At 54.5% G+C, this 22,006-nt stretch overlaps 9 protein-coding genes across 9 annotated transcripts; 3 read left to right on the top strand and 6 right to left on the bottom strand.

Moving 5' to 3' along the window:
* Positions 1-322: 322 nt before the first annotated feature.
* On the bottom strand, positions 323-2,666 carry PHYSODRAFT_341552 (hypothetical protein; the record flags this gene model as incomplete). Its single annotated transcript, XM_009539881.1, has 5 exons — positions 323-757; positions 827-896; positions 1,419-1,771; positions 1,906-2,234; positions 2,291-2,666. The coding sequence occupies 5 exons, from the start codon at positions 2,664-2,666 to the stop codon at positions 323-325; spliced, it is 1,563 nt and encodes a 520-aa protein (XP_009538176.1).
* A 2,954-nt stretch (positions 2,667-5,620) lies between these two features.
* PHYSODRAFT_319763 (hypothetical protein) lies at positions 5,621-6,418 on the top strand (the record flags this gene model as incomplete). The annotated part of the gene is made up of 2 exons (XM_009539880.1): positions 5,621-5,760; positions 5,833-6,418. The coding sequence occupies 2 exons, from the start codon at positions 5,621-5,623 to the stop codon at positions 6,416-6,418; spliced, it is 726 nt and encodes a 241-aa protein (XP_009538175.1).
* A 453-nt stretch (positions 6,419-6,871) lies between these two features.
* PHYSODRAFT_368976 (hypothetical protein) lies at positions 6,872-7,579 on the bottom strand (the record flags this gene model as incomplete). The annotated part of the gene is made up of 1 exon (XM_009539879.1): positions 6,872-7,579. A coding segment is annotated over one exon (708 nt), but the record flags the coding sequence as incomplete, so codon positions are not given.
* A 1,507-nt stretch (positions 7,580-9,086) lies between these two features.
* On the top strand, positions 9,087-9,581 carry PHYSODRAFT_532198 (hypothetical protein; the record flags this gene model as incomplete). The annotated part of the gene is made up of 1 exon (XM_009539878.1): positions 9,087-9,581. One exon carries the CDS (start codon positions 9,087-9,089, stop codon positions 9,579-9,581), a length of 495 nt encoding a protein of 164 aa, XP_009538173.1.
* A 91-nt stretch (positions 9,582-9,672) lies between these two features.
* PHYSODRAFT_421249 (hypothetical protein) lies at positions 9,673-10,011 on the top strand (the record flags this gene model as incomplete). Its single annotated transcript, XM_009539877.1, has 1 exon — positions 9,673-10,011. A coding segment is annotated over one exon (339 nt), but the record flags the coding sequence as incomplete, so codon positions are not given.
* Positions 10,012-10,924: 913 nt separating this feature from the next.
* Positions 10,925-11,386, bottom strand: PHYSODRAFT_289118 (hypothetical protein). The gene is made up of 2 exons (XM_009539876.1): positions 11,131-11,386; positions 10,925-11,029 (listed from the first exon to the last, which is right to left on the bottom strand). The coding sequence occupies exons 1-2, from the start codon at positions 11,314-11,316 to the stop codon at positions 11,003-11,005; spliced, it is 213 nt and encodes a 70-aa protein (XP_009538171.1). The 5' UTR covers positions 11,317-11,386; the 3' UTR covers positions 10,925-11,002.
* A 769-nt stretch (positions 11,387-12,155) lies between these two features.
* Positions 12,156-16,742, bottom strand: PHYSODRAFT_531619 (hypothetical protein; the record flags this gene model as incomplete). Its single annotated transcript, XM_009539875.1, has 5 exons — positions 12,156-14,143; positions 14,288-15,076; positions 15,185-16,484; positions 16,566-16,623; positions 16,705-16,742. The coding sequence occupies 5 exons, from the start codon at positions 16,740-16,742 to the stop codon at positions 12,156-12,158; spliced, it is 4,173 nt and encodes a 1,390-aa protein (XP_009538170.1).
* Positions 16,743-16,975: 233 nt separating this feature from the next.
* PHYSODRAFT_341547 (hypothetical protein) lies at positions 16,976-20,788 on the bottom strand (the record flags this gene model as incomplete). Its single annotated transcript, XM_009539874.1, has 1 exon — positions 16,976-20,788. One exon carries the CDS (start codon positions 20,786-20,788, stop codon positions 16,976-16,978), a length of 3,813 nt encoding a protein of 1,270 aa, XP_009538169.1.
* A 114-nt stretch (positions 20,789-20,902) lies between these two features.
* On the bottom strand, positions 20,903-21,945 carry PHYSODRAFT_307263 (phospholipase D-like protein; the record flags this gene model as incomplete). Its single annotated transcript, XM_009539873.1, has 2 exons — positions 20,903-21,567; positions 21,672-21,945. The coding sequence occupies 2 exons, from the start codon at positions 21,943-21,945 to the stop codon at positions 20,903-20,905; spliced, it is 939 nt and encodes a 312-aa protein (XP_009538168.1).
* Positions 21,946-22,006: the final 61 nt, after the last annotated feature.

The raw sequence follows: 22,006 nt of genomic DNA, 5'->3' as shown, positions 1-22,006 counted from the left end.
TCAGAGTGAATGGAATACTGGAGGAGCAGTGGGTGCATTTGGCCGCCTGGATGCAAGTGTATTGGGTTTAATTTTCACGCTCGCGTCAACCCCAGAGCAACGACGGATTCGAACGAGGTAACGTCGGCTTGAGAGTATTTCCGCAATTCACATCGACACGACCTTAAATGACGCATATTTTTTGTTAGAAAGATGTGAAAGGCTTGTATGAAAAGGGTGAAAAAAGATAGTCGTTGCCATTAAGTCCAAAGAAACCACCGTCTCCTGTGCAAGCCGCAGCGCTTTCACTTCCTCGCGTAGGCCCCGAATCCTTTTTTCATCATCACTCCGCTCTTGTCGAAGCTTGTTTGTAGTTCTTGATAGCTGACACTTCAGATGTAACAACGCCATTTAGTAGTTTGACTGTTGTGCTCAGCTCAGCCGCATCACCACTTAGCTTCTCGATCGTTTTCTTGCTTTTGACACATCCTTCACTCAACTGTTTACAGTCGAAGCGCTGGATTGAAGCAATTGTGGCGCCCTTGACGCGAAGGTCGGGAATTTCCTCCTCTAAGTCGCGCATTTTGGATTCCAGCACGTCAATGCGCTCGAGCGAAATCGGCTCCATTGTGAATTTGTAGGTCGCCAGGCAGGTTTGCTGCATCACGTTGACTTTCGTCGTCAGCTGCAGTTGAAACATATCCGCTTTGTGCCGCATAAAGGAGACCGAACTGGTATCCACGTTTTCCTCCGCACTATTGAGTATCTTGTGGAAATACTACAATAAATAGTAAAAGGGTTAGCAACGAGTCATGTTTGGTTGATGATCGTAGAGGTTCAAGCTTACCTTCACATAATCTGTAGCCGTCGCGTTAGGCAGCGCATTGGTAAAATCGACGAAGCCTTCGAGTTTCAGCCTACCTGTGCACCTACGTTCTCATAGTCAGTTTTTACTTCATGGAGTATGTCAAATTGCGACGATACTTACCACTGTTTTTTTGCTGTCAAGGTCCTCGAACCAAATACGCAGTCGTTCACTCTGAACTGACAGACTATATCGGTAGCGGGGTGCCGGGATTGACCCAATCGTGGCGGTACCTTCAAATTCGAGGAATTCATTCGAGCTCGAGTCGACTTCCGAATCGGGGGTAGACGTCTGGGAGGTGCTTGCTTGAAGTGGGGAACGTTCAGGTATGTTCGGCGACAAATCTACGGGAGGATTGCGGCTGGACTTCGTTGGGAAACACATTTCGAGTAACTTGGGTGACACGATGCAAAAGGACAAATGAAGCAATCTTCACTGATTCTCTACATGTAGCTGTTGTCGAATTCAATCAAAATGATGATTGATATCTACGGCTCCGAGACTGAATTGTTCTTACAAGTTAATATGTTGCAGCACTTATTGCACAATTGAGAGGGTGGTAAGGCGCGTGTACAGCGATTTGTTTCCAGATTTCAGAATCTCGTTGAGCATTTGACCCTTCAACCCAGTCGCAATTGTCTTGGTGGCCGGGTTTTGGGCTGCCTCGAAGAGCATTTTCACGAGTTCTTCATCCGTGTACGTTCTCATCAAAATTGGCAGGGCTGAAGCCTTTTTGCGAGGAGACACCCGATTGTACTCGTCCAAGAACTTCATCCAGTACACAAACAGCGGGTCCTGGAACAGTTGATCTCCGGCTTTGTCGAGTCTTAGCGCTCTAAAGGAGTTTGATACGGCGTTGCGTCGATCCATCCAGTTCTTAAACAGCACGCTTGTAACGCGTTTGGCAGTACTCGCAGAGCTCGGATCCTGTTCCGCCGCGAGTATCATGTTGACGATGGAGTCTATCTGTGACTAAACCACTGCTGGATGTGCGCTTCTTCCAGATTGGCGGCTATATTCCTTGTCGCATCAACTTTTTTTCCTGCATCGATCATCATAACCACAGCCTCGTCGACGTAATAACCCGTAAGCGTCCCGATCATTGTCCACTTCTCGTCAGGGTACTTCCGGAGGAAAGTGTTCAAATAGTTGGTCCAAGTGCTCAGAGCTGGATTCGCCAGAACGTCATCCCCGGCGCTGTTCAGCCCCAGCAGCTTGAAGACGTCGTCGGGAGTCTGCTTCCTGCTCAGCCAATACTGGGCTTGCGTCGCCTCGATTCGTTTCGCTAAACCTGCCATGCCTTTCACCTTCTTGGCCGCTTCGACCATCCGAGCCAGAGCGTCGTCGCCATAGTGAGTCGTCAGTGTTGCGTACACCGTCGCCTTCTTGACTGGGTTTCGCTGTTAAATAACTGCATGTACTTGGTCCAAGTGTTGAAGAGAGGACTGCTCAGCAGGTCATCCCCCGCCCTGTTCAGCTTAAGCAGCTTGAAAATGTCGTCAGCCGTGTTGCCACCAGCTAACCACCTCTGCATCTGAGAGAGCTCGAGTTTTACCGCGATTTCTTTTGTCTTCACGACCTTCGAATCTGCTTGCAGTAACTTCGCCAGTGATATGTCTCCGTACTGAGTTGTCAGTGTCGTGATTGCCGACACTTCCTTTCCGGTCTTGGAAGCTAGCTCGTCGGCATAATTAAGCCAGAGAAGGAACTGCGGCTTCTCCAAGAGCTTGTCGCCTGCTTGGTTGAGCTTCAGCCGCAGGAAAACATCGTCGAGCGATTCTCCCTTCTTCAGCGAAGCCTTGAGTTTCTTACGTGCAGACATCGTGGTGAGAGCATTGGCCTTCTGAGCAATAAATGTAGAGATCTTCCCAGCCCTCGCTTCATAATAATCATCGTCCGTGGGTTGAGTCCTCAAGAGCTTCCTGCCTGTCCTTGCCGTAACTTGAGTAAAGAGTATTGGTATGGGAAATACCGTAGTTGCCACTCTGCGCTTGGGAGTAAGAATCAATTCTTGCCAGGGCCAGCGATAGCAGTACAACGTAAATGACCCGCATTTTCAGGCTCAACCTGACGCTCGACGAGTGAAGTTGCAAAGTGAACTGCTGAACACGGTTCAGTTGTGAGAAAATTGCTCGTGCATCATCATACGATGGGGTGAGGGGGATTTATGTACTGAAGACGTCGTGCAAGTCATCGCCAATTGCGTAGCACTGCTCGTGAGGTCGGGAGAAACGAATCCAATTCATATTGTGGTTTTCCAATATTTTGCCGCCCGATTTGACGTGTTATCTCGGAGTCCGATTTATATAAAATGGAGCTCCTACATGATCGGTTAGTCCAATTTAGCTATATCTGGCCTGAGTTAGTAGCATAAGGCTCAGAGGGGAGGCATTCCAAGCTGGCCAATGGCCAGCTTGTGAGGTGAGGAGGTATGGCCAGTGGCCATACCTCCTCACCTCTCATGACGCATTAGAACTGCAAGACATTGGGGACAATAGTACACTGTATATAGCCACTTCATAGCACTATGGTCAGCTAAATCACCTGTGTGATCATCTACGGCCGCTACAACCTCGATCTGAGAGGGCCCCAGACATGTTTTCGCGGCGGTCCCTTTTGCCGGCGAAAAGCGGCATTTCTGGCCCCTGCTTCGCAACTCGCAGCCCCCAGACGCAAATCGGGCCAGATATAGTTTGCTTCCCTCAGCCCCTCCTGCTAAATCGGAGCCCTCCAGCAAATCGGGCCCATATAGCGGATCTTGGACCACCCGATTTGGATGAAAGCCACAATACTGTATATTACAGTGTGCGCGTTCTTAAAGTATGGTGCGAGTCGCACTAGAACTACTGTCTGGTAGGCCATATATGTTTATCAGCATGCATAATACTGTAGCAAAAGCACCACATTAGTATCAATAATAGTATGGATAACGTTGATATCACTATCATCCCATAATGATATTATGTTAGTACTTTAATTACCGGTGCTATTATCATAAAGTATTAAATACTACAGTATTGATACTTCTGTGTTTTCTGAAATTTATTTCAGAGCTAAGGGAGGATCGGGTAGCATACATGTATAAAAATTTGTTGATGGGGTACAGTGTCACTTCCCATAATAAATATCCGAGAAACTTCATAAATTACCTGAATGTTGCCTGTGTCGTCGCCCCCTCCGCTTATGTACGATCTTGATGTTGCTTGAAAGTGTGTTGAAGCCATCGCTGCACTGTCCGATACATCATTCGGTTGCCGCGTATTTGTGTTTTACACGGAACTCCGTGTGTTTTTTTGTGGGCATACTCAGCCCCAGTGCGGCGAGGGGGCACATAGTCCCGTGCACGGCGCATGGATACTGGAACCAAGTCCGAACGTCGACTTGTGTTTTTCGAAAGAAATCCGAGTGCTTTCGAAGAGCACTCAGAGACGCGCAAAACGCTACATTAGAACGCTGGAAATATGGATGGCTGCTAGTCCACACCAGCAAGAACGTTATGTGGTTGCCGATGGCTACTGCAGTGAGGTGCTCGCAGCACAACCGGTCATCCCTGTCGCTCTTACGAGCCTAGCCCCCCCCCCGTCCCCTGCATGGGGGGGCACCCGGTTTAACGTGGCGCAAGAGTTTGACCGTGTAGTCGTCAGCCGGAGCGTCGACGACGGCAAGCGTCCGCCGCTGCACACCGAGAAACGTCCACGATCGTCACTTTCGGTTTGAGCTGCGCCGTGCCGTGCCGACTGCGCTCGCCAAGCACACCGACAAAGGTCTGCCCATTTGGCAAGACCCACCTCCGCTCCCATCACAACTATGCCACTCTATGTAAAAGCTGGTGGGTCGCGGAACGCGACTCCCGCAGCACCAACCCCAATAGGTCGGAAAACCAACTCTGCATGAGCTAGCGGTTGCGTTAATTTTTCATTAAACCAGCGGAGCATCACGGTCGCTACGCTCATGTTGCTTTAGGGGTCGACCCCCAAAACTATGCTGACCACAGAGTTTTGGACGACGTCCCCACTTGAGGAATTTGAGTCGCTTGCAAATTCTAGCGCTTTATTTCCCCTTTCACGCTCCCCGATTTGCTGGCTATTTTGCAAACACACAAGTACCATTCATACGTTGTTATTAACGGTAGACTGATACACCTGACCTGTGGTTCGAATGCCAGAACACTTGTATTTTACTTACTTAGGTAAGTGTAATAGCAGAATGTGCACACTGGCACAATGAAAAGTGAATAAGGGGTTAACTTTCGATGTTTCAATTTCGTGGTGTGTTCATGTTCAGAGTGAAAACACGAGCGAATTATTCCAGTAACCTTTCGCGATCCATGTTGAAATTCTTCCTCCAGATGTCATCTACACCCAGCCGCAATGGCCAATGTTGCTGCCGCGACTATGACATGCACGGCTGTTCAAGCGAGGATGACTGACTGAAACACATAAATGTTTCATAGTGTCGTAGTGCAACTAAACTTCGCTGATGTTGAAGCCGAAGGTTTGCGTGTAATCATACCAAGATCTTGCTTACTGTATGACAAATGATAGCGAACCGTGACGGAAGTACTGCTGGTGAAAATGATAGTGCATCCCCATCCAAGCCTAGTGTTTACCGACAACATTTCGACTAATCAGAGTCCGTCCAATCGTGGTGCTTGGATGGCTCAAAAGCTTTTCGAACTACCGCTGCTAGCAAGTGCACACTACAGCGATCTCACACATTCCCATTTTACGGGTTCTCAAGAGGATCGAGGCCAATTGTACAAGACGAAACATAACCATGAGTGGCTGGCTGACTCTTCTCTACGTGGCGACTGCTCTCGGCCAAGTCATGCTCAACCTCAGCCTAGGACCGGACATGTACACTATCCATCGTCGTCGAAACATCGGAGAGCTCCTTCCACTCTATGCTCGTCAACTGTCACTTGTGGTAAGCAACTATGTAGTTATCCATCACCCTTATAGTCACTGACACTGGTTCGTTGTCAACAGGATGTGCTATGGCATTTTGCTGAACAGCATCTTCCCGACGGCAGCCTCACAGGCGGTCGGCCAGCTCGCTGCGATTGTGTTCAACGCCATCTACTTCAAGTGGAGCCCGGCACAAACGCGCAGGGACGCGTTCAAGCTGTACGTGGGAGGAGCCGTACTCCACTGCTACTTCGTCTTGGTCCTTGCTCGGGTTACAGGCCAAACGAACTACGAGGCGAGTAACGTCGTGGGATATGCCGCAGTCGTCATCAACATCTGCATGTTTACCTCCCCACTCGCCACGTTGAAGCACGTGGTGACGACCAAGTCGGCCTCCTCCATCCCGATCAACCTCAGCGTCATGATCTTCACGTCTTCGGCGCTGTGGGTTGCGACGGGTCTGCTTGATAGCGACTACTTTATCACGGGGCTCAACGCTGCTGGCGTTGTGCTGGGTGGCATACAAATAATGATGTACTATATCTATAGACCCGGTCGAGGTGTCAACGTGCTGCCGGACCGAGAGTACGGTGCGATTAGAGATCAGTTGTCCGCTGTGTCGCCGACATCCAAGAGCGCCATACAAGCCCTTCTCATCGCCGGTTGATAGAAGACGGTCTAAAGAACCGAAGAGCGCAGACAGGCAACAGAATGGGTTGGGTCATGCGAGGAAGACAGGAAGATACCGTATAATGGAAAATCACCCATATCTTTGCGCCATGCAGGAGTTTCCGTTCGTGGTATACCAAAAGTTTTGTCGCCTACCAAAGTATTTTATGTCTTTGCAAGGATGTGTATCTCATACTCCTATTGATGGTGACCGCCGCTCAAACGAAAAGCACAGCACGATGTGATCAGCGACAGTGATGTGCTGAGCTATATGAGCTCAAAGTGCATGAAGGCAGCCTCCTCAGAAAACCATAACGTATTTGTCGATCTGGCTGCGCGTGAGATTCAAACTACAGCAAGCGTATCTATTCATCGGAAACGCTATGGTTAGTGTTGGTTCTTCATCTTACACCGACGGGCTGAGCAGCAATCTACCCTTGAGGTGGGCCGAGGCAGGGTCGAAAACCAATGCCAAGTCCTCAACGTTACCCAAGAAGCGAAGCATCGGCGTGATCACGTCCGCCTTGTGGTGCAGGCTTGATACGCGGTCGTTCTCCTTGTCCCATTCGAAGTAGATAGACCCAGCGATCTCAAAGCGCTGTCCCTGAAGTTTCGTCGCAATGTACTCACCTCTGTCCGATCTAAACAGGTTTGGGAACATGGCTTCCAGTGTGCTTCGACACATGACCATCTTCGTCTTCGTGGTAGCCACGATGGAGCCGTCGGGGCCACTCTCCAGTCCGACCGACTGGATCTCAAAGTTGGGCTGAACCTGCGAGATGAACCGCCAGCGCTCGAGAATCGCCTCCACCCCGCGTTCTCCATCAACGTCGACGTCCTGGGTCATTGTGGCGAGCAAGAACTCTCGGTGGACGTGCGACTCGTACACATTCTCCGAGTCGGAAACACTGCACCGCTCTGCACACGGCACGTACGCCGTCAGAGCGTAGCGAAAGAGGCGGAAATATCCCGCCGCCACACTGAGAGGGGTCTTGCTTGGGTGCAGGCGGGGAGCAATTTTCTTGCGCTGAGTCTCGAGCTTGCGCACTTCGTCACGGAGAACTTGAACTTCCTCGTCCAAGGTTTCTCCGCGGTTCCGCAGCTTGGTCCTGTAGCGAACTTGCGTGAGCCGGCGGCGCTCTCGGTGGCGTTCCAGTGCGTTGAGCTCGTTTGAGTTGTGGCTATCGTCACGGCTACTGCTCGCACTTGAACGCCCTCCTCTAGTAGTTGAAGCGGCTCGCGCTTGACGCTTGGGACTGGGAGGGCTGTCGTCACGAAGATCTTCGCGGTACCCTTGCGCCCTCGTCGAGTCATGGATCTGGAAACGACGGGCGCTCGGCTCGAATGAAGAAGTTGCGTCCTCAAGGCTGTCGTCGTAGCCGGCTCCGAGATCCGCGTAGTAGGCGCGTTCCCTCTTGCCCAGAGATCGATTCCGCTGAACCACTGAGCCGATGACGTTGTCACTCAGCCAGTGACCGTTGGGCGGATATAGCGCGCTGTCTGTCATTTGTGTGGCCTTGAGAAGTCGTCGGTTGTCGGCGAAGAGGTGGAAATGGGAGTGATGTGGGTCGGGCCTCTTCACAAGAGTTTCACCAACGCGAGCGAGGGGGTCATCACGCAAATAGCGCGTGATCAAATCGTAAGATGGCAGCTGCTGCGTGTGCTACACTATCTAAGGTCTAACCGCTCGCAGCGTATACAAGCACATGGCGCTCTCTGTATCGAAATAGATGATGACCACGGCAAGACACACGCACAGCATCTCCAAATGCGTTATCCTCCGCCGTGGTAGTCGGTTCTGCAGTACAGTGCATGTACAGAATCTGTATATGTAGTTTCATCGTCGTCTTCACAGCCAGTCGTGACCCCTTCAGTGGGCTTGAAGAACAAGGACAGTATCCGTTCTGCCAGAGTTGTGGGACACATAGTTGTGGGACAGTACTTTTATATAGGATTTTGTATGGGGGATCAAATACGGCATCCTCGATATCTTCGTAAATCCCGCAGAACTAGCCAAGCCAGTACGGGTACAACCTAAACTAAAGTAGAAATATCGCTTGGGCAAGATGTGAGGTGGAAATATGCTAGGTCTATCAACTCTCGCAGGACTTGACAAAAAAGGCCGATACGGTGGTTTTGGGCGGCAATACTGCATGTTTGTATGCAAAATACATATGCTCGCTAATCTTGAGCCAAGCTCTATATGAACACATTTGCACCTCTCCTTCGCGACAGAGCTCGTTATGAGACGCAATAAGCACGGATTCGTATAATCTTGCAGCGATCTATTCACTGAAGCTGGTCATTTGGTTTAACCCTTTAGCTACGAGCCTTCGTACGGGTCCAGCCAGACCTATACGGCAGCTCATACAGGGTTGCAATTGGCTATAATACGCTGTGAGGGCTAGGTAGAAGCTGGTCGAGTCACCCAACAGGTCCAAGGCGACCTGTACCACAGCCATACATGAGCACATCAACAAGCAGATGCTGTCAATATAAGACTCGGACAGGTTCTCTTCCATTCTCAGACTTACTGGCTCCAACACAGAGCGATGAACGACGACATCACCGGCGACTGGGAGGTTCAGAGCGACGACGAACAATACCATGACGGCGATGGTAGCCCAACAATGGAGGAAGACGGCGATTTCTCCGACGACGACATGATGTTCGAGTTGCCGCTCGATCGCGGCAGCAACGACGCTTCGCGTCCCGATCCAGTGCGCGCACCATCGCCCGATCGACCTGTAGTGACGCCAACATCGGCGACGCTCGATGAGAATGCATACATCACCTCAATTCAACAAGAAACTGGTCTACATTTGGCGATGGACACCAGAGTAAGGAAAGCGTACGAGAAGCACGGCTCGTATGGGCTGTTCTCGCTGTTCGTCACGGCTACACTGAGCGAAAGCATCCGCGGGTGGACTTCGACTAAGTTAGAAGCTGCGTGGAAGAAACCTTTGACCGAGAGCGAACTCAATGCGTACCTGGGGCTCGAGATAGCGATGAGCTTGTGCCCACTCAACGACATCGCCGACTTTTGGTCTACGGACCGGTTCCTCGGGCAGCCGGCCCATGACACGCGACCGCTTTCAGCATATTTGGGAGGCACTGCAATTTCACGCGCCGGAACCAGTCACATTCAAGTCCGTGCGTGACTCGCTTTGCCGCTGCAGATGGCTGCTGCAGCATTTCCAAAAGCGCTTCGCTGAGACGGCGGTGCCTATGGGTGCTAGCAGCCTCGATGAGATTTCGGTGCGCACGAAAGCGCGTAGTCGAGCTCGGACGTATATGCCCTCAAAGCCAGACAAATACGGCCTTCGGTTCTATGCGGTGGTTGGGTGGGACGCACTGTATGTTCACTCTCTTTGGGACAATGGATCAGGTAATGCTACCCGGTCTACCCCTGCGGAACGGTACACAGAGCTGTTCCCGTCACTCCGGACGCCACTGCACAACACGCTATCGCTACCAGAAATCAATATTGAGCCGAAATCAGCTACAGCGCTGTGGGAGGCTATGGCCGGTCACCAAACAAGAACGTACCGATCGCCCAGTGGTCGACGCCTACTGATTTCAGACAACTTCTATACACGGCATACTTACGCCCGCGCGATCAGTGCATTTACGGACGGCGAGGTTAGACTGCTGGGGACGGTACGAATGAACCTCGTAGACCGATTCAACAAGTTTGCGCTCGAACCTGCTGTAGAGCGGATTGCAAACCAGGAGCGAGGCTCTTGGGAGCTCGTGGCTGCTGTGGACCCCGAGGAAAACTACAAAAAAAATGCCGCTGCTCATGACAAGAAACAGAAGAAGCGCCCGAAGCACTTGCGTACAGAATATATGCCGACGCTCACGTACGCCGAGCATGCCGGTTATATAGTCTTCAAGGACAGAAAGGTTGTCGTGTTTTACACGAACGATTTGAAGGCTACAATGTCGGCTAGCACGCTACCTTCAACCTCACCTGAAGCAGTATACTGTTGCCATGGCACTGTACCACTCATGCGCTGGACGGGGGACATCGCAAAGCTCTCGTGGCGCCGGCGCTAATAGCGGCCTACAATAAGTGCATGAACGCTGTTGATCGACTGGACCAGCTAAGGAGCACGAATCCTACCCGGCGCCGCGAGAAGCGCTTGCACATGTCTGTCTTCACATGGTTGCTGGACATCTCAATCATCAACGCGTACGCACTGCAGCGCGTCATTAGCGGATCAACATCAGCCCGCGTGACACCTCGAGAGTTCAAACGCGAAATTGCGGACACACCGACGCGCAATGAAAAAAACCTGAAGCAACAGCGAGATCGGCGACAGCAAAAACGAAAGGCTGACACACTGGACGAAGCCGTTGGCAGCGTGGATTCACTCCATATCATCACTCCAAATTCGACAGAGCACAGTAATGGAAAGCTGACGTGCTACTTGTGTAGCCTGCGGGGGATGGCAAAAAAAGCAAAATACGGGTGCACCAAGTGCGAACGCGGCTTTCATGTCGAATGTTTCAGCGCCTTTCATTACGAGGGTGTCTTTCGACCACACCAATGCACCACAGCTGCAGGACGCTTTAGAAGCTATTGCGCGCGCGCCGACGGGTGATCCTGTCGCATTCACGAGAAAGCGTAGCAACAGAACGATTACACCCATTAGTGAGCTGAAGCTACCGCAGTAGGAATAACACCACACCGAATACATATTCTACCTTGTCTGAGCTTTCAGAGCTGTCTGGCCAAAGCTGCAAAAGCTTTTTGCTCACACAAGCAGGCAATTGGCCGTGCATCCTCCCTGTTTCAAGATACATAAAGACACGACCGAGGGCCGTGCGAATAGACCGCTGCAGGTCTCCACGAGTGAGTCGGGGATGCATACGGGCTGCTCGCTCCTTCATCACAGCTTCGTGCGCGTCCCACGCGCATGGCGACCGCCCGCAGAACCCGCACAACGCGTCGCTGGTGTCGGGGGGGCATCTTGAGATCACGAGTGCCAAATCACTCTGAAGCCAAAATAGACAAATAGAGGTTTGTTAGTGGTACATGTCAGAGGCGACCTCTACTGCAGAGCTCGTAGCTAAAGGGTTAATTGTGTGGCCTAGAACCAAAAATTGCATTATCGGTAGGTTGCTGCATGTGGAAGCCCCCAAATAAACTTGGATTTAGTATTTTACAAACATATGTTTGATTATCACCGCTGGAGGACCGGTAAAAGGTATAGAGGATCCACAGAGGATGCCACAACTAGCAGTTAAGAGCTCCATCGCTTCGTGCGACCCGGTACTTCAAGGTATGCGGCCTCTGATTTGGCAACTTTAGTAGTTTTAGATTTGTTTTTGTATGAGCTTATTCAGAAGGTACCTCAACAAGCAACCTTCTTTAAATCCTGGCATATACCACGAACCTTCGACATACAGTACCTGTGCAGCTTTGATATTTAGAGAAAAAAATCGAGATTGAGTATGACAGGTGTCCAGTGTAAGTGTAGTGCACCACTAGAGGCAGCAGTGTCCCACAATCGCGTTCGTGAAATTAGCGCTTTTTCAGATGCAGCATTCTACTGTTTTCATGTGAAGAACAAGCAAAAGAACAGTACAACACAGTTTCCTTCTACTTTCTAAAGATGTCGTTTGGTCACCGCAAATCGTTCAGCAAAGTTACTTTTGGTGTCCCTCTCCAACTGTCCCGTAACTCTAGCAGAACGGATAGAAGCTGTGAAGATCCCGCAGCGGTCTTACTACGCTTGGCGCGTAGTCGGCTCTGGTGCTTTGACGGTGACATGGGTGAGCAAATACGCGAACTGGGCGTGGATCGTCGGAGCGTCGAAAGCTTCCGGGTTATGAGCCGCACTCATCTTGGCCGTGATGCGCGCGGTGTCTGGGAAGAGGAAGTTCGGCAGCGAGTCCCGTCGGCGGGTGTTGGACCTCGGAGCTAGTGCCAGCACCGGCTGATCTCGGACGTACTTGATGCCTTCCCACGGGGTCACAATGCCGTCGCTCTCCGCTGCGGCGTCATGCAGTTGACGCATGAGATGCCAGAATCGCGCCCACACAAGCTGCGACGACACTCCGACGTACGAATTGCGTCGACCTAAGCCCCCTGAAAGCTTCTGCTGCTGCTGGGAGAGCGCAAACTCGCGTCTCATCTTCTGGAAGCCGATGTATCCATCCAAGAGGCATTTCAAGCAGCCGCATCCAGCACCTTCACATATGCGCAAGAAGTGCGTAGGCGGGAGATCCCGAGCCAGAGCTTCCAGTGTTCCAACGAAGAATCCTCGGACGTGAGCCCACGTGGCTTCCATGTCTGTCACCTCGTTCACGACACCGTACAGATCTCCATCACCTTGCCACACCACGCGATCCAGTTCATGCTCGCGCGCAACCTGCAGAAACACTTCGGCGTTGAGCTGGTCGCACTGCGTGCGTCGCAGTGTATCACTGTACATCAGTAGAATATCGCCGAGATCCCGAGACGCGTCGATAGACAGCACGATTTGCGTGAACTCAGCCGACGTCAACTGCCCGTCGCCGTTCACGTCTCCAGCACGGAACGCGTCCAGCAAGTGGCGCTCGCGTCGAACCTGCTCCAGTCGCCACTCAGCGATCGCTAACTGCAATAAATGATCAACATTCAGCACTTGGTCCCCACTCGTCGGCTCTGCTGGTGCTGGTACTGCAGCTGCAGATGATAGCACTGCTGTTGAGTTGCCTTGAGCTGCGATCATTGCCAAATTATCGCAGAACGTGGCCACGTTCGCCTTTCGCATGTCTCGGAAGCAGAGCTGCGCGATCTCCTGCGCTCGATCGACTGAGATCGTCCAGTTCTCCTTGTCGGGAACGTTGAGGCGAGCACCGAAGCGTGATCGTTTCGTGTTGACAGGAGGCGTGTTCTGCGCCATGCCACGTGAATTACCAGTGTTATTCAGCATACTTCCTCCTCCGTTAGCAGAGGACGGCATTGTGACTGGTCCTGAGAGGTGGCTGGCCATCATAGTCCCTGTCAGATCGTCCGACACGATACACTCGAGAAACTCCAGATAGTTTGTCAGCTCCGACTTGGGCACTTCTTCGAAGCAGAATTGAGCGAACTGCTCCACACGCAGATGCTGGGCGCGGTAGGTCTCGATCGCACAGGAGAAGGCTAGGAGATGCATGTCCGCGATCCCTGGTAGTCCATAGCTGTGAAGGAAAGACTGGTACACGATCTGAGAGAGCGACAGCGTCCGCCCGCTGCCTCGTGGTGTAGCGTACGGCACTCGCTGCTGCTGGTTCTTACGCTTTGTTGCACTCAGCATCTCGCTGTACGCGTCCGCGATGATCTTGAGGACATTCGCCAACGACTTTTTGGCGAACTGGATGAGCTGGTCCGTGTTCATGCGCCACGAGGTGATCAGCCCAGAAATTGCACGAGGAACCGCGACGCTGTTGATCTTCTGGTACCTGTCCTTCTTGTTCTTGCCACCGCTGTTCTTCCCAAGCAACGCAGTCAGAGTCAATGGTGCAGCTTTTACGGGAGACGCGGGCACCCGAGACGATTTACGAGCGGAGGAAGCGCCGTTTGATGAAGCTCCACCGGACAAATCGCCAGGTTCACTCTCACTCTCGAAAGTAGTCTGACAGCCAACATCAAGACAACCGACTTTGACGTACTCCTGCCATTCCATCGGCTCGGACACAGCGGTGACAGCCGTGAGTCTGCGCTTTAGTCTCCGCGACAAGTTCGGCCCTTGCGTTCCTTCTGCCTTCCCACCTTCACCATTATCCGCCGTGCTCTCGTCGAGAGGATCAAGAGCATCTTGAAGGATCTCCAACACTTCTCCTTCCTTTTTCTGGTCGAGCAGCGACTTCAACGCCTGCTGGATCTCTGGACTAGCTACTCCTTGAAGAGAGAATTGTTCCAGCTCTTGAACAGGCGACGCCGCTCGGTCGACTACCTCGGATTGAGCCTTATCAATCGATGGAGGTGCAAGCTTCGCGAGCAGAGCTGCTCTATCCGCAGCGCTCAACTGACCAAGCAACTGCTGGATGGACTTTTCCGCAGACGCGAGAGTAACTTTGCCCTGTTGTTGTGGAGGTGGCGGCATTTTACCATTCGCAAACGGCTGGAGAGCCTGCTTGAGCGCTGCCAGCCTCGCTGAGCCCTCCGTCTCGTTCAACACGTAATCCATGATCGCCTCCAGCCAGCGCACCTTCAGATCCGCCTTCATACGGGAAATATGCACCGCAGGGTCACTGAGATCGGGAGGAGCGTTCTTGGCTGCTGTGGCGGCGCCTTTCAGGTCTTGGATCCTCTTCTTGTAGCTATCCGTCGGGTATTTAAAATTGAGCCGGTCAATCCACGCAGCTCGCTCCTCTCGCGACAACATCTTGAACAGTGTCTTCAGCATCTTGAGACGGATAGCGGCGACGTATTCGGAGTTGACGTCTAGCGGTGAAGCAGGCGTCCTCCCGTTGCCCAAGTCTTGCACCACAGCCAGAGCCTTGGTCCACTGTCCTTCCAGAGGGAAACGCGCCCAGCATTTGTCAATAAGCTGGCTGAGTTCCTTCTCCTCCAGCATCAGCAAGAACGTGCTAGACATGAGCTGCAGTAGCTGCGCGCTGGACAAGCTGTGGTGGCGCAGGTAGTTCAGCATGATCATCTGGAAGCGCTCGATCGACGCTGCTGTAGACGACTGTGACATGGGCCGCCCGTCGTTCGTGTCTTCTTCGATCTCAATGTTAAAGTCCGACCCGCTCATGCTGGCGCGTCGTTGCTTCCTAGTCTTACGCTCATTGTCGTTCTTCTCGTACTCCTTTGAGAGTAGAAGCCACTGCGCCTCGGTCAAGTACGCGGCCAGGTCGCTCAAGAAGAAGAACTCCATGTCGGCGCTCAGCAGCTTGAGGAAGAACACGTCCTTGGGACTAGCACGCGGCACTATCTCACCTCCCAATGCCTTCTCGTCCGGTAGATCTCCGACCCTGCCGGAGCACGTAGCGAGGTACAATCGGAAGAGCGACTCGCCCGCATTGGGCAGCGCGTCCACGACAAGCTCCAGCTGATCCATGCCTTCAGTGTAGGTCAGGTTATGCAGGAAGCACATCTTCCCGTGCAGGTCGAAGTGCTCAAAGACGTCTCGAAACGAGTCGGCGTCTACCAACCCCACGATAGCGCAGAGGATCATGTCTCGCCCGCTCGAGCTGAAGCTTGCGGCGTTGTGTGTGATGGCGCGACAGATCTGCGCACTCGTAGCCAGCGGAACATGTACAGGGTAGTCTGGATCATCCATCCCCATGCCTTTCCGTCTCAGTAACAGCAAACCTTGTTGCTCTTGCAGGGCGTTCACAAGCTGATCCAGCATGGCCGAGTTGGTGGCGTAGACCATTGCGATCCCCGCTTGGACGTGAGCGAACGGAACGTACTGGAAGATCCGAGCCACGTCATCCACACTGACGGCACGCAGCACGTTGGGATCCGTGATACTCCGACTTGCCAGCAGTGTCTTCTCCAGCTCGCGAACGCGCTCGAAGTACGGGGTGCGAGCGTAAAAGCTCTGCACGAGCGCGGACATCGCGTCCGGCGAGGTCGAGTCGGTGACTATGGATGGCAACGAGGCGTCTGGAAGGTAGATGGCGCCTTGGATCCCCGCCGACATCTTCTCCAACAGCGTTCGGTAGCACCCGACGATACCCGGCATCTTCAGCAGCGTCGCACAGCACGCCGCTGCTTCCACGGCATTTGGGCGGCCGACTTGCTCCACGTATCCCTCCTGCACCTCATCCAGCTTGACTTCAGTGAAGACAGCGAACGAAGCAAAGTTGCCTCGCTCCTCTTCGTACGACCAGATCCACTCTTCGACCGTCTCGCCCGATGCCAGGTGAGCATTCAACCGCTTCAGCTGGATCATTTCATCGTCCGACTCTTCAGGACCGTGAGCTCCTTTCGGTGCGCGAGGTGAATGGGGATAACGGGACGGCGATGATGGAGCAACTGAAAGATGTCGCTGCTGTTGATGGTGCCGTGGATATCGCGGAGACTCGCTCTCGAGAGGGTGGAGCCGCTCTCGAGCGTTCTTCTTGCGCTTAAAGTTCTGTCGCAATACCAAACCAGCGTGAGTATGTTTTCCAGACGCAGGGGGAATAGTGCACGCACGCACCTTGATAGAGCTCACGAGTCCACTGCCGCTACCAAGTGTGCTCGAATCGCCAACAGCTTCAGCAGATCTCGGGCTCAAAGCATTCGGCGACACCGGAATATGCACGCGCGAACTGGAACTCGAGGCTGTAGTAGCTGCTGCAGAAATCGTCGACACCTTGTCGGAGCGGGACAGCCCTGTACTGCCGTTCATGCCTCTTTCCCTCTCCTCAATGCAAACCTGTCCAACGAAGCGCTCGCTTCGACGACTTGACATCAAGAGCCCCTGCTGCTCGTTAGTTCACAGGCGTTTCAGACCTCAGCAGAATTAGCACCTCAACTCTGCACAACTCTGAACGAGAATGATACGTGTTAGTACGGATGGGGGCAGCTCACCTACGATTTCCAGACCCCGTTAAGCCTTGATCGGTCACCTTCTCCTGCATCTTAGATCTGCTCAATCAAGGACGCGTACGTGTCACGCAGCACCTGCTCCAGAAGCTGTCGCTGCTCTTGGGGCTTCCCAGTCGCCTCCGCTGCTGCCCTCCGACTGCTGTCCCTCTTGCTGCTACCCGAGCCACTCTGCAGCTGTCTCTGCAGCTTCAACAAGAAATGCACCAGCTCCGCGCTCAGGTCGGCGTTCTGCGAGCACGCGTGCACGATCCAGGGCAGCACTTCGCCCAGCAGGTTGACGTATCCAGCGCTGTTCTCGCCCGAGCTTCCAACGCCGTTGCGCAGCTTGTTCCAAACTACGCGCAGCGCCTGCTGCATCGCCGCGCTCTGCTTGCTGCCGGATAGATGCGCGGCACACAATGAGAGCACCACGCGCAGTCGGAAGCGCCACTTGGGGAGGTCCTTCTCAGCGCCTTCAGCTACGAACTCCATCAACGGCTTCGTCCCAGGCGTAGCCGAGCGAGACGACGAAGAACCTGACGAGTTGGACGAAGTTGGCGCCATCCAGTGGTCCCACAGCAGCTTCATCGCCGGCACATGAGCGACTAATGTAGGCACCAGAGTGACATCGTAGCCCTGCGTGTGGATCGCAAGTAGCAGTCGTGGTGGCGATGGAGAAGACACCTCGGCGTCTGCAGTCAGCAGCTCGTTGACGATGGTACAGAGCAGAGCGCGACTCTCCTCGGCCACTTCGTTGTCGCTAGACTCGGAGCTCAACGGCTGTAGTCGCTTCAGAATGCCATGCACCAGTAAGCAGTCCTGAAGGAGCTGGTGCTGCTGCACACTGGCAGTAGTGGATGCAGCCGCAGACATCCCCTCTACAGGCACCAAGCTCGGGTCGCACTTAGTCACGTGGACATTCGCCGCTGTTCGCACGTCGCGCACAAGTCCGAGCAGCACCCGCAGCAAGGCTGGCTGGCGGAACACGCCGTCGTGGGCGTCTTCGACAAGGCGGAATGGCTCCTCTAGCACCTGCATGTATGTCAGTAGCTGCAACGTCCCTTGGTTTGTCTGCACTTGTTGCTGACGCCAAAGCGCGTCCGGGAAGCAGAGTGCGTGGACCAACCGCATCAATAGCGAGATACTCGCGCCTTGTTCGCGACGCGCGCGAGTCTCATACAGAGCTGCCAGCTGCGCGCAGAATGCAGCCACTTGTCGACACGATGCTGACGACTTTTGCGATGACAGCACTGCGTACGGAAGGAATCCATCGACCAGCACCGGCAGCTCGCGCATCACAACTTCAATAGGTGCCGACTGCAGCTCCAGTAGCAACGCCTGGACAGCCGTCCAGGAAGCAGGAGACTGAACGACGCGGATGTCCGGCAGCTCGCCGCGTTTCCGACGTCGGCGGAACCAGCTGCTGGCCAAGTCACGCTCCGCTTCGTCACGAGGGCTTGCTGCCAACGGGAGCAAGTTCAGCGTCGTTCCTGACGGTACTGATGCTGTAGCAGCATCGAAAAGCTGCGGGTGCTCCTCCATCATGAGCTTCAGTAGAGTTGGCGCCACGTACTCAAAGGCGCCGCCTTGGTCGCCGTGGGCGAGGGCTTGCGTCACGATGTTCCTCAGCGGGAAGGCGCTCAGGTCGTAGTGAAGACAAATGTCGGCGCCTGGCCCCAGAGCGGCCGACATCGACGCACCCGAGACCACCGACGACGTAGAAACCAAACTGCTCAGCTTGCTACCCGCCACCATCGTGGCGTGACGAAGGCGCTGATTAAACTGGAGCGCGTACGTAAGTCCCAGCACTCCACGTGCCCACACCAACTCATGATCCTGGCCTCTCTTGGGGTCATATGAACGAGACAGGCACGGCGCAGCAAGCCACTTCGACAGCGTAGAGCTGCGAAGCGGGACGATGGACAACTGCAGCCGACGTGGAGCTTGTGCAACGGGGTACTCGAACGCCATGACGTAGTTCTCGATCCATTCCAGCAGCAGACTCACGAGCAGCGGGTGAACCGGCAAGGCAGCTTGCTCTCCGACCTGCGTAGCCAGCCAGCTCTCCAGCTTGTGTGCGTGATGGTGGCGCAAGAAAGACTTCTCACAGAGCAGCCCGTGCAAGCCACGCAGCGTGAACTCGTGTTGGCCATGGCCCGAGGACACCGCATCTAAAGCCGACACTCGAGCCGCCGGAGGGAACGTCAGCACCTCACGCGCAAGCAAGTTCTCCGTCAGGACCGGCTTGAGCACCACATCGCCGAACACGTGAAGGTATTCCGCCCGAAGCGCCTGCTGCACCTGGATGCCACATCCCGCAGCGGACGTCGACGCAGCGTTGCACGTATCACCATCAAAGCCAATCACGGACGCGAGGAAAGGCACGAGCGCTGGCGCCTTCGTGTAGAACAGCACAGCAGAGACGACGAACAGCGGTCCTGCCCTAGCACCTCGCGCGTGGAATAGCGCAGCCAGTACTTGCTGCGATAAAGCCACCGCAGTCTTGGTGTGCTCGTCTCTCTGGCCTGGCGTCTTGCTCAGCGCCGGTGCGAGCGGGTACCACACGAGCACCACCACAATGAAGGCCAAACTGATCGCGCGCGACGAGGACGACCTCTGTGCGAGCTTGTCGAGACTCTGCAGCAGCCGGATGCGTTCACTCTCCGTCAGTGGGAAGCTGCCGAGCACTTGAAGGCCGACGCACACGCCCAGCGCAGCCGTAAGTTCATAGGGCGTCACACTCGAGTCCGCAGTTCCCAGTACATCCAGCAGCACTCCTCGAATCTTGGCCATGTTGGTCGCCGCATCCTGTTGGAACTCGCTGGTCGCTCCCGTCGCCTCTCGACTCGCCAGCTGCACATACGTCCTGAGCGCGGATCCGGGCGCGCCGTCCCTCTTGAGCCACTGATACAGGAACACACTGACGTCCTCCCGACTCGTGCACTCCGTCAGCAGCTGAGCCATTGCCGCGCAGTGCAGCGACGCGGTCTGCGCGCTGAGTTTCTCCCTCAGTCTCGCCGCATACAGCGGCGTCAGCTTGGCCAGCTGCACGCAGGCCTGACGCGCGTTCTCCAGCAGCGGCGTGGACGCCGCCAGCGCCTCTTGCTCCTGCTGGGCCATCGGTTTGTTGTCCGTCGCTGTGGCATCCACCACGGCCGACACCACAGCGTCAAAAAGCTGCTCGACGTTCGTCGGGTCGTTCACCGCCAGTCTGGACAGCAGCGTGGGGCCCACAGGCACCGCCAGGGCACGGCGTGCCACCGCCTGCGTGCCCAGAGGACTCGGAGCACCGCGCGGCTGAGTCTGCAGCTTGGGGCTGGTCAGCGCGTGCGCCAGGATGGCGGCCACTTCCTCCTGGTAGATCTCGGTCACGAAGAGCTCGCTGCTGTCCAGACTTCCGGGCGCGGCGAGCAGCCACTCACACAGCACGATCTGCACTCTCTCGGCTGCTGATCCGCGCTCGAAGCGGCGGAAGGCGGGCTCTGCGGGCGAAGTTATTGACCCTTGAAGCTGGGACGGGCTCAGATCCGCGAACACTTGGGCGTATTGACGCCATTTCGACGCCTTTTCGACGCGCAGAAGCGTGGCGTCCAAGGCGGTGGGCTTGGGGATCGAATGGGACGTATGAGAGGCGCGGCGCGAGGTCTGGAGACGCGTGAGGAGGGGCAAGAAGGGCGTCAGAAGGTCGTCCAGAGACTCGCTCGCGTCGGCTGTAGTGACGGATGGAGGCAGCGATGGTAGCTCTCCTGCCGCGACGATGGAGAGCAGATCGGGATCCACAGAATGGGCTGCAGGTGGACGAGTGGACCCGTCGGGAGCAGCGGGGGGACCCATGACAACATCGCCGTCCGGGTCCGTGGTGCTCATGGCTGAACGTAGTTTCCGACGAATGAGGTTTTCGACGAGGCGGATGTCAATAATGGTGTGTACTTTTTGACAAAATATAGATTTGTAAGGGGACGATTTTTTTAAAGTATATCTTTAAAGCGTAGGTCTAGCGAGCTTGCTCTTCAGCAAACACTTGGACGTCTTCCATCTGTAGGAAAAGTCCTCCTCGAAGAAGCTAGCTGCTCGACGTCCGCGGAGATGCAGGAGGACCTCCTCGTTGTACTTGACCAATGCAGCGGCGGAGAAGTTTGCGGAGCCCACGCATACGTCATTGCCGTCTGCCACGAGGTATTTCATGTGCATCTTCTCGGACCTCGCTCGGCGGTAGTTTATCTCGATCTTGTTGCTCTCGATGAATTTTCTGGGCCATTTCGGACTCTTGTACGCTTGTCCGTGATCCAGGTAGATCTTGATTTTCACGCCTCTATCCGCCGCGCCGAGGATTGCCTGCCCCAACATATCTTCCGTAAAGGAAAAGACCGCCACAATCAGCGTGTTTTGGGCGTCTTGGGCGCCCTGAACCAGAGTCGTCCGTAGTGGGGTCCGATCTCTCGCTGTAGCGGCAGCCGCGGTCTCGGAGCTGGCGACCTCCTTCGTCTCCTCCTGACCTACAGGGCCGGCAGTAGCTGCGGGGCTGGCGTCCTCCTTGTTCTCCACTTGGGTTGCAGGACTAGTAGTCTGCAACAGGTCGTCCTTTCTTGGCGGGTGAAAGAGGACATTGATCAGTGAGTCGTTCTCATCACGAGGGGGAATGACAACTGGAGCAGGGCGTGGGCCGGGGCGGTGGGGCACAATACTATCTCGGCGTTCCCATATCTCCGAAATCGTCGTGCGGTGGTGGCCGAACTCGTTGCCCACTAACGTGTAGGGGGGTCGGCCCCGTGCAACGTGCGATAGTCGTAAATGTGGTGGATGATCGTCAGCCGTTCGTGGATCGAGAGCGGTGCGCCTGGGAAGAGTCGGGCACCTCGGGGTGCCTCCTGATCCGCTTGGGCGATGAAGCGACCGCGCATGATGCCGCGGCCACGGCCCCTGTTGCCCCTGTGACGCCAGCGCCTGGCCCTACGGGGAGCGTTCGTGCCGGCGGTGGCGTCTCCGTTGCCTGGGCTCATGTTCACACCGTCGTCCCCGTTCATGGTGTCCCCCGTCGATCTTTTTTCAAACTGGGCGAACGTCTCGCTCTTCAAAACTGGCGCA

Source organism: Phytophthora sojae (genome assembly GCF_000149755.1).
Source record: "Phytophthora sojae unplaced genomic scaffold PHYSOscaffold_14, whole genome shotgun sequence".
NCBI classification, from domain to species: domain Eukaryota; phylum Oomycota; class Peronosporomycetes; order Peronosporales; family Peronosporaceae; genus Phytophthora; species Phytophthora sojae.
Note: the sequence above shows the minus strand (reverse complement) of the source record. Positions and strands in the feature narration are given on the sequence as shown.

Bases quoted from the DNA above. Each gene is read 5' to 3' on its own strand.
- PHYSODRAFT_289118 (XM_009539876.1), bottom strand. From the start codon at position 11,316: ATGAAGGAGCGAGCAGCCCGTATGCATCCCCGACTCACTCGTGGAGAC. The intron at 11,030-11,130 runs GTAGAATATGTA...TGAATGCGACAG, and splicing joins GCTCTGAAAGCTCAGACAAG to GATCACCCGTCGGCGCGCGC.